Source organism: Pundamilia nyererei, unplaced genomic scaffold (assembly GCF_000239375.1).
Source record: "Pundamilia nyererei isolate P.nyererei 1_Seehausen unplaced genomic scaffold, PunNye1.0 scaffold00002, whole genome shotgun sequence".
NCBI lineage: Eukaryota > Metazoa > Chordata > Actinopteri > Cichliformes > Cichlidae > Pundamilia > Pundamilia nyererei.
In genome coordinates, this window is record NW_005187403.1 from 9,626,480 (window position 1) to 9,642,373 (window position 15,894).

At 40.2% G+C, this 15,894-nt stretch overlaps 1 protein-coding gene across 4 annotated transcripts in view; it reads right to left on the reverse strand.

Annotated features, from left to right (window-relative positions):
• Window positions 1-4,446: 4,446 nt before the first annotated feature.
• Window positions 4,447-15,894, reverse strand: part of znf618 (zinc finger protein 618) — a 45,759-nt gene continuing 34,311 nt past the window's right edge. For 3 of the 4 annotated variants that reach the window (XM_005720444.1, XM_013910182.1, XM_013910179.1), the window contains 6 exons: window positions 15,495-15,572; window positions 12,550-12,594; window positions 11,979-12,056; window positions 10,082-10,240; window positions 8,458-9,557; window positions 4,447-8,115 (listed from right to left, as the gene is read on the reverse strand). In XM_005720444.1, the coding sequence (XP_005720501.1) occupies window positions 7,567-8,115; window positions 8,458-9,557; window positions 10,082-10,240; window positions 11,979-12,056; window positions 12,550-12,594; window positions 15,495-15,572 (2,009 nt within the window). In that variant the 3' untranslated portion in view covers window positions 4,447-7,566. The remainder of the gene's footprint in view (window positions 8,116-8,457; window positions 9,558-10,081; window positions 10,241-11,978; window positions 12,057-12,549; window positions 12,595-15,494; window positions 15,573-15,894) is intronic. The other variant, XM_013910181.1, reaches the window with a different exon arrangement.

Sequence of the window (15,894 nt, forward strand, 5' to 3'; positions counted from 1 at the left end):
AGGGGTGAAGATGCCAACCTTGTCAGTGCCAGAGGTTGGGAGCAAAGCTACACGCACCACCTGATTCGGACTGGGAAAATGAAACCTGGATGCTTCCCTTGTTGTTGTGTAACAGCCAAGGGCAAAAGGAAGTCTACAGAACTTTCTCTGTTACTAGAAATGTTGCTGGATGGCTGCGTGTGTGTTACCGCCTAAAGTACAGTTATCAACTTAATGAGCTCGTTTTTTTTAAGGGTCTGTGAGAAGAAGTTCAAATAAAAACGGGCCCAAAAAAGTCAAAGCAGTGAAGGTGGTAAACGTAAGTGGGATATAATGATGTTAATTGTTTTCCTGGAGTCAGGGAATTTTTTTAAGGTTCTCTGGAATCCTTTCACTGTCCAAAATTGCTCACATAGAAGGTTCCAAATTGCCCATATTTAGCAATATAAATATCAGCTAAAACTTTATAATACCCATTGTAAATAACCAGGTAGGTGAATAGTTGATTACATTTTAATCTTTCTTATTTAACAGTGCAATAGTAATTATTCTGTAATGCACATGTGATGACCACAGTGAGACCGACTCTCAAATGGTCATATTTATGATGCCTAAACCTAACTGCTAGAAAAAGCAATCAAAGTAAACAAAGGGAACAGGGCACAAACCACAGTCTCTAGGTTCACAGTCTTTAGTGACACCTGCCAGCAATCAGAACTTTATAGGAGCCTGCTACATCTAATATCCAAAGAATGTTTACAGATGCACTACCCAGCATTAAGCAGCATTATGCAGTCATACAGCACTTTCATTCCACTTTGGGTGGAAAAAAGTAGTTAATTTAACAAAAAGTGCATGTCTTTGGGAGGAATTAGGGTAGGTGGAGGAAACTGCCACAGACGCGGCGAGCATTCACACACTCCAACAACAGACAGGCCTTAGCTGACCAACCAGGTGTTTTGAATCAGGAACCTTTTCGCTGTGAGGTGACAGTGCTAACCGCTGCACCACTGTGCTCTCAGTCGGTTATTTAGTGCTGGGAAAACTCACAGTTTAATGCAAAGTCAGTTAAACTTCAAGGGATACCAGTGGGCCAAGTTAGGATAATCTACACCTATGACAATCCTGCCTTAGTGCAAATCAAATCGACAACAGGTGCACAAAAGAGGTGACAAGAAGACCATCCTCAACAGGGAATGGTTTTGCCCATGGTGGCCACTGCGCTCTCCTTATCACTCCACTACTGATTTTTCTCTACTTTTGCTTTTTTGTCAGTGTCCTCGTCACTGCTGGTAGCTTGAGATGGTACATTAAGCCTATTGAAGTTTCAGAGGTAAACGAGTTTCTCCACAATGGCACATCTGTGCGTGCTGTCACAGGAATGTTTGCTGTATCTTCCAGCAGTATCACAACTATGGAAGAAAACACCAGGAGATGAGCCATTATATAGGAGAGACTACTTAAGTTTACCTAGTTCTCCATTAATTAATGGTTATTACCATTCCAGTTGTAACATGACAACCTGCAACATAGATGCAATATAACAAATGCTAACCTTAACCTTTGAAGGAAATAATGGTTGCTGCGACAGAGCAGTAAGTGAGTGGCTCAAGAGTGCGTAAGTAGAGATATTGCTTACCTCTTTAATAAACTTGAATGAAACAAGTAAGCAAGTTTAAAAGAAACACAACTTTTTCTCTCATTATTTCAGTATGTAGAATATATACACACCTATATAAAACCAGGCAAATGGGCATTTGGGCATCGTGCGTAGAAATGTGCAGCTCTTCTGAAATCGTAGGAAATGAAATGCAGTTTTAGCAAATGTTTGACTTTTGGTTCAAATGCATGGCCATTCCTGAGCCCTGTGTTTGTAGTTCAATTCAACTGAATGTTATAGCACCAAATCACAACAGTCAGATCGAGATGCTTTATATCGTAAAGATCCTACAATAATATGCTGTGCCCAGGGCTAAGTTTTTAATGTTTGTTCATGTTTGTAACATTAAATGCTGGTTTGCACTGTATTGTTCATTATTTAATTCAAACACTCTGCAGTTGATAAAAAGCCACATTCTGCCACCTAGTGTTCACATTCAGGGGGACAGGGGGAAAGACCCCTTTACATTCATCTGCTGCCACATTTGTCATATTCACATTACGACGTTTAAATTCACAATTTTAGAACTTGGCAGCAGTGAATAAACAAGTCGTTTTCTCTCTATATGACTTTTGTGCGTGCGTGCTGACCGCAGAGCAGCCCCCACGCACTCCTCCTTACTTCAGAAAGAGCTGATCTGCAACTTCTCTGTAACCCAGAACAAAACGGAAGCAATTGTCCAGTGGGCGGGTTGTTTTCTACATTTTTCTTCTCCAAATGACTGAAAATGAGGGGCCGGCTATAGAGCAATTGGTGCCGTAAGCAAAAACAAACTTTGCAAGTCAAAGTAGTAATAGCTTGTGGAAAAATATCACCTTCAACAGAGGGGTGTTGAAGAGAGGAGGTTAGGTTGCAGAGAGTGTGCGTGTGTGTGTGAGTGAGTGTGAGGGGGTTGGTGAGGCACTGGAGGAAGAGCGGGGGAGGCCAACTTGGATGCATGTGCTGCAAATTAGGCAGGCAGCCCCTCATGTTGGTAGCAGCGGAGGAGGCAAGAGCGCGGGAGTTTCTGCATGGCTGCAGACTGCTGCTTGCACCTTGGGGGATGACTGACCCGGGTGCGAAAAGAGGGAAGCCAACACAGAAGGCTATGACGAACACTTGCTTGCCAGTGGCCCCCCCACCCCCTCTCTCTTTAGCCCTATACGCAGCCCCTGGGGAACCCTTGCACGCACTTAAGCAGCCTCTGCATATCCACTCCCCATGTGAGTCTTCAGTCGCTCTTTTCTTTAAACAAGACCTCCTTTCCCCTCTACATGTGTTTGAGGCTTGCCGTCCCCTCCTCCCCTCCCTCGGCCACCGGGAAAAGGCTGTGCTTCATTTCGTTCTGGATGGGAGTCTACATTTGTTCTGAAAATAAGCAGCCAGCCTCATTTTGCAGGAATATGCACAAACGTCTTCAAGGTTTCACGCCTGATAAACACAGAAGCAGAGTTCTATTTCACTGCAACACTTGAATACACACTTCCACAAGAAGTACAAACAACACTATCCAGGTAATCTCTCTCCAGTCACACTCACACGCAGATAAATACCATTTCTGCACCACGGTTTGACACAGATTTGGAGTTTATTCACACATAACATACTACAGTGGGTAATGTATTCAAGAAAACATTGAACAGCGCTGTCATATGACACAGGAAAAAACAAAACAAAAACAACGAAAAAGACACCGAACCCTTTCTTTGCCATTATATAAAAATAGTGTTGCTACAAAAGTATAAATTAGGTTTACTAATAAGACAACTCAGATCTGACTCTACACAGGAAAATGCTGCCAAAGTGCGATAAAAAGACAAAATGAAGAGAATCAAAACATACTTTTTTTGCGTTTTAGCAGAGTATAAAAAGGAAGAAATACCTGTAAAATAGGATGAAAGCAACACTAATTTCTTAACCTGAATTGATAATACAGACTATAATCCATAGTTAAAACAGAACAGATCTCCATGTTAGCATTCTTATACCACATTTTAACAACCAAACTTTTATTATCTGAATAAGTTAAAATCCTGAAACAAAATAAAACTTACAGCTGATTTCAGTTTTCTAGTAACAGTATCTAAGTTGAGTTTTCTATTATATCAAAACCTTCTGAAATGCTACTGTAGAAAAAGAGGTATAATGTTATTGGTGCTCCCTACTTTATCTCTGAAATGAAGGTGCCCCCTTGTGGCGTAAAAACAGCAGTTCTCTTGTATTTACATAATACATCCTCTGAAAATGGATGATGTCAACCCATTAACACCAGTCCACAATCAGCACAGCTACTCCCACCTTGAAAGGTTAGAATTCAGTCCGGGGTGTCTTAAACATCAACTGAGAGCCAATATGATTCATTTCCATCTGATGACAGACACTGGCTTATAATGTTATATATCAGAACTCTTATTAAAAGCATGCATATCTTAGATATACTCGTTTAATCAACAAAAGAACGCTATTTCTACAGAAAATTAAGTTGACATCATTACGTCAACAATGGCATTTTGTCCCAGAGCATATCCTATTGAAAATACTTATTTAAAAACTCTAAGAAAAAAATCCCTTCATCATTCAGTTGAGGATAACTTGAAACCACAAATCATTGTACAGTATTTTGACTATGTCTTTGACGAGCCTAAATTTTTGTATGAACATCTGATTCCCAATCTTTAAATTACAACACTACCTTCTGAGTACTGAGGTAAAACATTGGATTGGTAATTAAAAAATTAAATACAATTTACAGCAATTTTTCTTCTTCTTCCTCTTCTTTTTTTGATTTTTTTTTTAACAAAAAAAAAAAAAAAAAAAAATTAAAAAAAACACATTAGATATATTAAGAAAACCATTATGGGGAAAAAAAGCATTTATGAAATACTAAATCAAAGCTTGGAGGTAAGGAGGGCTACAGTCTATTAAAAAACATCTTGTGTAGTTATGAACAGTTTGTAATGCAGAGCCTTTGACCTTTAATTGACATAAGGGTTTTAAAGTTTTAATGCCACTAAAACAAAGATGACAAATGTTATGACATAAGTAAAAAGGGCATTCTGGTGTAATAAAAGAATCCGATGTCCAACCATAATCTGATAATTGCTCCCTCTCTTTTCTTGCGTGTCGTTTTCTGTCATTCTTCACAAACTAAAAGGTTACAGTCACATTAACCTTATATTTAACTGTAAACTGTCCTTCACCAACCCTCGAAAAAAGGACGTGATCTTTAGGTTCAAATGCGGATGATTAGCATCGATCGCTACGAGGATGACGGGGCAGCCTTTCAGTCAATAAGCACGATATGCAGAAGCATCAGAGTAGTGACATCAGTTCCAAATACAGTGTGTCAGTGTTTCTATTGGCCGGAAAAATGAACCGATTCAAGGTCAAAAGTGACACTGAAACAGGAAATGAATGTTTGAATGGACCTGTCGTACACAAGCAGCAGCTGAAATGAACGAGACAATGCTGAGAGGGAACACATGTATGTCTGTACCTGAAGTTGCCCGAGGGCTTAAAGTTGGGCAAAGTTTGTTTTTTACTCTTAATCGTGTAATAAAGTGATATTTAGGTTGGCTGTTAGCATTTAAGGGGCAGGTGATGTAGCCCGAGGCCCTAAAACAATATAAAATCAGCCAAATGACAATTTTCAAAACGAGTCTCTGATATCTACCACTGAGTCATTTCAGTGTACGTTTATACAGTGGATACTTGTTACATGTGGATACTGTGCTACTGTAAAGATTATTACTGACCTCGTGGGAATGAAAAAGATGAAAGCACACATGTTCAGTCAATCTGACATTTTGACAACAAGCACTTTAAAAGTACAGTGGTTGTCCATGAGTCATCTGAGCACTGGGACACTGCTTTGTTTCCCTTTCTATGCAAATAAAAGAAAAAGTAAATACAATGTCTACAAGCCATTGAAAGGGTGAGTCAAAAGAAGGCCATTAAACAGTAATATAAAGGCATGATGTTGGCTCTGACTGTAGGGTTTAAGGTGATTGCATGAAAGAGACTTAAGGCCCAAAAAACAGAGATAACAAACCAGTACTCGACTAATTAGTACCAGAAGCAACAAACAAGATTTACAGTATAGCTTCCATTCATCCAAGTCATTTTAGGAGGTAAAAGCTCAAGTGTATGTATACTAGGATCCATAAAAAAATAAATAACTTGACATATGCATGCGTTGACTTTAGTAAATGCACAAGCAGAATGTGTCCTGTAAAAAATAAACCCTCAGTGTTTCTTCTCTTGTTTGTTGCGATTGGCACTAACTGTATTTGGGGTGGAACGTTTCACAAAAGTCACGGTTCAGTACATACCTCGGCATTGAGGTCACAGTTTGGTTTCTTTTCGGTACAGTGAGGAAAAGTGGCGGTGCCTTCTTGGATATGGTCATTCCTGAGAAAATCCCATTGATTTTACAAACAAATAACTGAAAGAGTTTATCCTTGATAATTAACTGTAGGAGTGTGATGAGAACAGTCGGAAAAACTATGGCCTGTGGATAAAGCTTATTGCCTTAAAACGGGAAACGTGTAGCTCACAAAAGGAAGACAGCATGTATATACGAAATTATAAATGCGAAGCGCATAAGTCCCTACTGACAAGTCTTTTCAGACTGAGCTTAAAAAAAAAAATAGACTTATAGGCGCAAACAAAGATTTATGCAAGTATCAATTAGCATTTTGCCTCCAAGCGACAGCCTTTCATCTGAGGGAAATGCAAAGGTAAAATGTCTTCAGTGTAAAAACAACTTACGCAATTCTTAATCGGCTACAGAGCTGAGTGATGTAGCAGTACTGGAAACTAACAATGAGATAGTCAAAAGGGTCACATAATGCTGTCACTGCTCGATATAATGTACGGATTAATCACGTTTTTGTAACTGCCTGTTAGGATATGGTACAGCTGATTGAAATCGAACCACAAACAGATTCTAATGTGATGTTTTCCTCTGTGTAGATGTATGAAAATCACTTGTAAAGAAATGTCCACCAAAGATAACGTTTATCATTTCGTCTCTTCTGTGCAAGTCAGTGAGTTTGACTTTTATATCTAGCAGCATAAGACTTGTATCTAGAATGAAAACGTTGGATCACTTTTCTTTACCACTGGTAACATAAAAAAAGAAAAGCATCACACTTGTTTTGTCTGTGTTTTTCTGCTACTTTTTACTTTTTTAAATGAAAAAGTTGCATGCACTGCATGCGAATCATCTGCAGCTACATTTTAGGACACTGATGCAACCATCAAAGTCAACTGCAATGATTAAGCTCTCAGTTACCTGCCCGTGGCTGAATGTGCTGAAAAATAAACATTTCTATGACTTGTGATAATAAATGATAAACCTAGTACACCTATTTGTCAGAGGTGCAATGGCAGTGAAGATCCAGCGCTTGATTTTTTTTTGTCATACACCAATGAATATTACTTTAGAGATTGTAAATACCTGGTCAACTTTGACAGTCAATTTTCAGAGGTCTATGACAGGAGCTTCAAGCAATGAATTCTTTACCTGAAAATGTTGTCATCCAGTGAGAATAACAGCATTGTAGCCTTGTAGTAGTTTAGTTAATAGGCTGGAGTAAATCAAATCACTGGCTGTGACAAGACTAAACTCATCCTGCTTATGTGTGCATCCCAAACCGAGGGCAGAGTACCAAACAGGACAATCTTTTGAGAGTTACTGTTCCACCCCTACATTTTGGCCACAGTACTTAACAACTCCATAAAAAATATGTAATACACCGTATTGTTTTATGGGTGTTTGCAACCTTAACAATGTGACTTTATCTTTAAATATTTGTCTCGAGAAGTATTTAATGTCCATACACATTTATGTTTACAGTTAGTCTAAACCTAAAATATATAAATAATAGTCTTGAGTCATTGGTTGGAGGTGAAGGTTTGGTTGATTAGGTTAGTTAGGTTTTCTTCTAGCCCATGTTAGAGTGAAGGAAAATTAGTTTGTTCATTTCCTCAGCAGTTACCTGCTGCCTCCTCTTCATAGCCAAGCTCTGCTCACACACAGTCACGCACTCTCTGCGTATGCCCACAGCAGGCACTGCAAGTAGCCACAGTGCCAGGCGAGCGAGCCTGGGGAACTTCTCGCCCACTGTTGAGCTCCAATACTGGAAGAGATCAGGTGCACCTTGGAGGAGAGGCTCAGCCAGGTATTGAAAAATCTCTTGTCTAACTTGGCTTTGGCTGTCATCGTTACCAGACACGGTGCAAGATGAGGAGGACCCGCGTGAGGGGCCACCATTGTTTCCACTTCCCTCTACTCGGCTTATTTTAGGAGTGGGGGGGCCATCGGCGTCCCGCTCGTCACCACCTGAACCTCCACCACCAGTGATACCACCATCCCTAGTTTCAGCAGCCATTTCGCACGCACGAGAGATTATGTCTTCATGCTGGTAGGCTGGCACTGAACGCAGCTTGAGCTGTGGGTCCAGGACCATAGCAACCTGGTGAGCTCGTTCAACCTGGCAAAAAGGAAAAATGATACTGTCAGTACTGACTCATAGAAAATACTCCATTTATCCTGTTGTTGTTAAACACTGTGTATAGTACAACAGTGGTCCCCAACCCCCGGGCCTCGGACCAGTACCGGTCCGTGAGAGTTGAGGTTGTGGCGCAAAAAAGGTTGGGGACCGCTGTTGTACAATCGAGGTGCAAATATCAGGTGAAATGAATTTTATAAAATAAAAACTTGAATTGCTACACAGAACAAGTCAGTTTTAATGTAACTTATTTAAATTAAGATAAAAGAAACATTCATTTAGCAATACAGAAGTTATTAAGTGTAAGCAATACCAGTTTAATACCTTGAAGTTTTCCTTGAGTGCTTCTAGGAAATAGTGGCAGAGTTTGCTAGCTGTGCCGGTTCCAGCCTCTCCAGCTTTGGATGTGAAGAACTTCTCCAAGCGCAGGTAGACGGGCAGCACCTGCTGTAAAGTTGGTCTCCTCTGGCTGCTCAGCTCCAGAGCTGCCAGGCGCAGAGGTGCCAGCAGACAAGCCAGGGTGCCTAGCAGATGCTTGTTGAGACCTTGGAGGAGCGGGGCTGTGGCCTTACTGCGGCCATAAGCCTCACAAATCTGTTCAAAGTGGGCATGGACCTGCAGGAGAGCTTCGGCCATACGATCCCAACAAGGAGGGGTGGGGCATTGTGCAGGGTTGCCCTGTGGACCTTCCTCAGTTGTGCTTGTGGATGTGTTGGTACACTGTTCATCACGGAGAATGAGTGTGGTAGAGGAGGAGATATCTCTGCATGTGGAGAGAAGCTCAGCCAGCTCATGAAGCCCTCGAGCCTGGAGGCTTCGCTTCCCAAGAACGGCCTGAACAACCGCACCGAGTGAGCATCCTGCGCAGCGCAAACATATCCGCCCCCGGCCCCCGCCTCCCAGTGGTGACCCTCCAAATCCTGCCGCCCACACTCTGGGCTCAGAGACATACACAGTGCGGATGTCTGACATCACAAACTCAGAAAGCACGTTCTGCACCCAGTGATGAACCTGTTCTGGCCCTTCCCTCAGCTCAGCCTCCCTTACACCAAGCACGTAACGCTTTAGTCTCGAGCCCTCCACCTGGTAGGCTGTTAGAACGTAGCAAGCGTCTGGGCCAGATGTCTGGGAGTGGCAGGTGACGGCGATGCCAAGCGAAGCATTTGAGCCTAGAGCACACGTGACCTTGACTTTTACTTGGTTGTACATGCGGGGCAGCTGCCGCAGTGCCAAGGCACTCATGTTGCCAAAAGCATCACGGGTTGAGTAGGCACCATGACGAGCACCCGTATCCACTAGGGTCTGTGCCAACTTCAGGAAGTCCTTGCTGTTGAGCACATTTAGCATGCTCAGATCTGAACACATTACCCGTAATAGGCGTTCAGCCACCTGCTGGCGCTCCTTCTCAGGTAGTCCATTATTCTCTGCCAGGACAGACAGCAGATGGATGGTTAGGAAAGCAGAACAAATGATAAGAAAGACAATTAGTGTTTATGTTTCTTTGGATATTCTGGCAGAAACATTAAAATAAGAAAAAGGATATAAAAACAATCAGAGAGGGATTATGACATAGTGTGAAGTCATTGCAATCAAAGGGGAAAGCTACACAGAGCAGACACCACTGCTGCCTTTATTAATCAGAGACATAGATGGCTTCTATGTTAATGTTCCTGGTAGGCTTATTTAATAAACCAATGACATGATGAGAGCTACAGCACGAATGCAACATTACTGTACTTTCAAAGAGCTGTTGGCATAGTGCTTTAGTGCTACACAGAAAACAATCCAAATGTCCAAAATGTTTTATTTCTGTTTATTTGTACTTATTCAGTAGCGATAAAGGCAGAAAATGTTGTGAAAGAGATAGGTATGCAAGAAAATTGCCCAGTGGGATATTACATATGGGAAGCCTCTTAACCACCAGGCTTAATGAAGGTGCGGTACTTACGGGTGAGAGCATGGTTTCTCTGGGAGATACTTTGAGGCTGGATTTGTAGTTTAACTGAGGAATGGGCCTGAGCCTGAGAGCCTCTCCACAGCTGCTCCTGAGGACCCGATACTGAAGAGGTTTTGGGAGAGTCCCCTTTGGTGTGGTTCTCATTATCAGCTGTTGACAGAGAGATGGAAGAGCTGGCTGAGTTGTTAATGGAAAAAAGCACAAGTTAATTGTATTGAGTGGAAGAAAATGTAAAGATTAAAACCATGACACAAAACAACTGTCTTTAAAAGAACCAATAACTTGGCCTCCCTGTGGTTGACAAATTGCACCTTAAAAATAAATACCACAAGTTAAAGAATTATTTTCCTAGTTGTTTCTCATTATAAGATCACACAGCGTTCCATCTATGGTAATTAATTTGCCAAAGTCAATCTCGGCAATATAAAAAAACAAAAACAACTCAAATCCAACTGATATATAATTTGTTTCACAGCTGAATCTGACTAATAATCATACAATTCCAGCTGAAGACAGGGAACATGATTCATACTTAACAGGATAACTACTTACAGTTGAACACTTTCAACATTAAATATTAAATAAAAAGGCTCAAAGACAGATACTTTCTTGCTTTCCTGGTTTGCATCTTTATTTATTTTTGTGTTAGTAAGTTTTGCAAGAATATTTGGCTTAATTGCTTAAAAACTGATTGTCTTCAGAACTGGAAAAAAAAAATCAGCATTGACATTTTATGATTAACTGAAAACATAAAAGCAGAGCAGAGAATGCAACTTTATTCTGTGCAGTCCTGGGAAACGAAGCACACCCCATGATTCAGTAGCTTACAGAACCACTTTTAGCAGAAAGAACTTGAAGTCATCCTTTTCTGCATGACTTTATGTCTCTCACATCGCTGTGAAGAACATCTGGCCCACTCTTTTTTGCAACATTGCTTTACTTCATTGAGGTTTGAAGGCATTTATCATAAGGTCCCCCTACAACATTTCAGTTGGGTTAAGGTCTGGACTTTTATTTCAGCCGATCTGTTGCTGCTCTGATTGGTCTGTCAGTATACTGTTCTGCTGCATCATGTTGCAGTTCACAGTTAACTTTATCACACCACAAGCACACGCACAAGTCCTGTAGCTGCAAAACAAGCCAAAATGATACAGGTATATCTGTATCTACCACAGTGTTTGACATTCGATTGAGGTGTTTGTGCAGATAAGGCGTGTCTGTTTTTTTTGCCAAATGTGGTTCACTTGTGCATTACGGCCAAACATCTCCTCTTTCTTCTCATCTGTCCCAAGGACATTGTGTTTTTGTGGCTTGTTTAGATGCAAATGTCTCGACCTAAGCTGTGCTGTCATGCTCTTCTTAGAGAGAAGAGGCTGTTTTCTGGCAAACCTTCCAAACAAGCCCTACTTATTCAGTCCTTTTCGAATTGTACTGTCATAAACTTTAACATTTAACATGATAACTGAGGCCTTTATGTAAAGTCTGAGATGTAGCTTTTGGGTTAAACTTTTTTGGATTTACCCCTGGAAAGTTTGTAGATGCAGTAAAGGTGTTTCTTGCAGGACTGCACAGAGTCTAGAGAAAACTCTCTTTTCACATGGACAGACAGACAGACAGACAGACACACACACACACACACACACACAGTGACAAATGATGCATCAAATCTTTGCAACACTATTTCCAGCAAACTCAGATCCAGATCTGCAACAACCCTCATTATTGGCAGATATAGAAATATTATGTACAGTAACACGAAATACTAATTAAACAGTGGTGATATGTGATGAATGGCAGTTTTGAATGTATTGCAGCCACTGACACTGCGTTCACGTTACGTACTTTTTCTGCTGTCGTGCTTTACATGCATTTGTAGTCGTGGACTCACCAGCATGGGACTGCATGTGCTCCAGCAGGTTGTTGTAGAACTGGAACTGGATGCCACAGGCACCACAAGTGTACGGTTCTAAAAAAATCACAAGGCCCAGAAGAGTGTTGACTCTTTGTCAGAGGCAAAAATTAAAATATGGTCTGTCCCTGACGTGCACTGGATTTCTGCAAAATACAGCAGCTCCGAAACTCAGGCACGCCAGTATGTGGTAAAAGTGACTCCTTTTGAAAAAGCATTTATGAAATCTATGATTTTTTTATAGAGATATTTAATACTTAACAATAACAGTGAGCCTAATGAAATGTTGCTGCCCACAGGAGGCAATGCCAAGTTGTCAGATGTCAGTAAGACTAACAATGGGCATCTTGGTCAGACACTTTCTTGTTATAGTCAAGCCAAAAGAAGAAAAATATATCACCACAATTACATAAAGAAAGATTTTCACTAAATAACAACAGATTTTAAAAAAAAAATAAAATCAAGGAAAACAGAGAAAATGGCAAAATAAGCAAGGTGCGTGCTTACATGCATATATTTGTTTAAGGCAGAGAGGTGTGGTTAGACTTACTCTGTGCTGTAGAGAAAGAGGTGGCCACCAGAGGGCTTGGTGTTCCTGTTAACAGGAGGACAGGAGGGGGAGGAATTTAAAACTACAGAGACCGTGGATCACCATCACTCATTTCCCTTCCTCATTTTATCACCGCATTAATATAACTTCATTTATTGTTTATTTTATTTTTATGCATTCATATTGTGTTTACTTTGAATATAATGGAACACAACAGAAAAATAAAGCAATTTACTAAACCTTGGAAAGATAGATAATATTGTATTGATTCTTTAAAAAGCAACTAAAGTGCTCCGTGTCCACACCTAAACATTAAAAACATACCAGATTTACATATAGCCCTTATGTTCTTTGACATAATCTTCTTGTTTATGGATATACCACTCAAAATGCTCCTCCCACACTTATGGTACATGTCAACTGAGTGTTTTTATAAGTGAGGAATTGCTTTGCAAGCCACCAGACTGAGACAAAATAGAATAAACTGACAGGTGCCGTCCCTCTTTTCCAGCCTCGTCCAGCTGTGCAAACACTGAGCAAACGCCTGATTGGATGAAACTAACATGGCAGCTTGTTTGCCATGAAGTATTCTCTTCATAAATAAAAACAGTCCAACATATAGGGAAAAGATGTAAGGTAAGAAAGAAACTGATTGCTTAAACTGATTTTAGATTGACAATGGCTACTTTAATGCTTCTCAAGAGTTTTTAGAGCTGCTGTCTCTCACTGGAACGCTTGTATTTGCATAAAGTAGCTTAATTTAACTTAAGCAAATCATGAGTAAGCAACTCAATTTCCTGTCACTCAACACGCAACTCTGCACTGTCAGACAGCACTGCTTTCCTGTGGACATTAAGAGCATCAAGCACCACTTTTGATAACCACTGAAACTCATCCACAGTATCAAAATAGCAGCCCTTCTTTTTATCTTAGAGAAGAAAAATAAGTTTAAGGGTCCCAAATCTGAAACAGGATCAGTGAAGGATAACAATGACATTGGTAAATAATGAAAAATGTCTGCATTTTCACTGAGTTGGTACATGTTGACATGTGCCACGGTTCAGGTCATTTGTGCTTTATGTTCTTCTGACTCCTCAAGATTTTACAGGGTTATTCCATCTCAAATTAAGGTGGGTCTACTGCTCAACCATCCCCAATTTGCAGTGATTGCTGTGAAATTTTAGCTATACTTTTCAAGATCCATCTGCCTACCGATCTATCTTTTCTATCTGTCAACCACTTTCAGGCCATTTTTTCACAAATTGAAATCTGAGGCAATGTTTGAACATGATTAACTCAAAAACTATTACAGATAAAAGCCCAAAATCTGTCCCAAATTATAAATCTCGATTCATTTCTTTGGTGAGAAGTACCAGGAAAAATTTCTCCTTTTATCTTCAACAGTTTTTGACGTGTACATATTCAAGCATTGCCTCAGATTTTAACATGTGAAAAAAAAAAGGTCTAAAAGTATGTTGAGGGACCATTTTGCAAAAAGAAGAAGAAAAAAATCTTGGGAGATTATTTGTTATATGAATCTATATGTGTTTATGTGTTACATAAAATATGTGTTTCCAAACTTTGGACCATAAAGTTTGTAGGAAAACAGAAGGTTGAGCAGAAAATGTTTTAAAACTTAGCTGCTCTGAGATGGAACGACCCTTCAGTCTGCCCCTGGGGGATGAATTCACAGTGCACAATTCAGTGAATGTTGTAGGAAACAACAGGCTGTTTCTTGGAGGCACAGTTGACGTGATGCATCTTATTTGTGCTTGAATCATAAAGGCTCATTCACTAAAGATTTCTGTTACGGCTCTAATCCAAATATAAAGTTAGCACAGTTTAACACAAAAACCTGTATTTCTTTTTCTTCACAAGACCTTGATGTGGTCACCAATATAAGTGTAATCCAGGACCCAGTGTTGATAACAGGGCAGGGCAATATGGCCAAAAATATTTATCACGATATTTTTGAAAATTTGCAATAACGATGTAACCGACAATATAATTGACAAAATACTTTACAACTCCACAACTTTATTAGTGCAAAAAAACCCCATCAATGTATTTTTACTTAAACAAGCAGCTTTTTTTAAGTGCATTAAAGCTATATAAAAATTTAACAGTGCAAATGCAAATTCCTTGCTGACAGTTTAACCAAAAGGCATTTCCAGTGGAAATTGGCCGACATATCCTCAGCATAACCATGTATAATATCCACAAAACCTAAAAAGAGGTTATACATACGCATACGCTAATATTACGTTGAAGCACTGTACGTATCACTCCGCGAAGCTCCTGACTACGGTAGCTAAAATGCTCCGACACTCCATCAAGTGGTGCGGCTTCGTAGCTTAGCAAAGTCGTACTAAAACATTTTTGAGCGGTTTGGTAATAACAACGGCTCGCTTGCATGCTCTACCAAAAAATGTGCTTTGGTGTGTATCTGATGAACGAAAGCCAAACCAGTTCCACACCACTGAAGTTGCACCATTTTTACAAACCAGTTCTGGTTCATCTGTTTCATTCAACGACCCGCCTTCTCATTCTCCGTTGCCACGGTGCTTTTTCCGCCAAGTGCGTATGTAAACAAAGGCCTTTACCATTACCATGCATTGCTCCTTTTGTGCACAACAAAACAGTGTAAGAACATTTTGATAACACCTCATATGAACCCAAACACAACAGGATGAAGTTAATGCTCTACAATTTAAGCTAGTATATGCAGTTAGATGAAACAAACCTCTCCATCTACATCTTCAGCCCAGGCATGGGTAGCAAAGCACTGTTTGCAGAAATGGTTTCTATTCTTCCATTAAATCATATACCTGAACTGTAGCATTACTAAAAATATTGTTTTTATTGTTTGAACAAAAATAATACATTTCCACCCCCCAAAAAAACCCACCAACAACAACAAAAAAAACCCAGTGACTTGTGCTCACCGCTCGAGTTCTGTGAACTGTTTGTGTCAACCAGACTGGACTGAATTGCACTTTCCAATTTCCGCCTGAATGGGCTGTCTGTATGTGAGAAAACAGGAAAAACGATGAGTGACATGGTCAGGCCAACGACTGTGGATAACATTTTTAATTTAAACTGAATCCGCACAACATTTAGAGAGGGGAAGCAAAGTTAATGACGTGCAATTTACACTTGATTTTAGTTTGCAGCATGCAAATCAATCACGCTAACAGCCTTGAAAATGATCCAAACGTTCAAATGATATTTAAATATGGGTTTAATTCCTCCTCTTCATTCCATCTTTTTGACCCACTTTTAAGCTCTGTGTGTGTGTGTGTGTGTGTGTGTGTGTGTGTGTGTGTGTGTGTGTGTGTGTGTGTG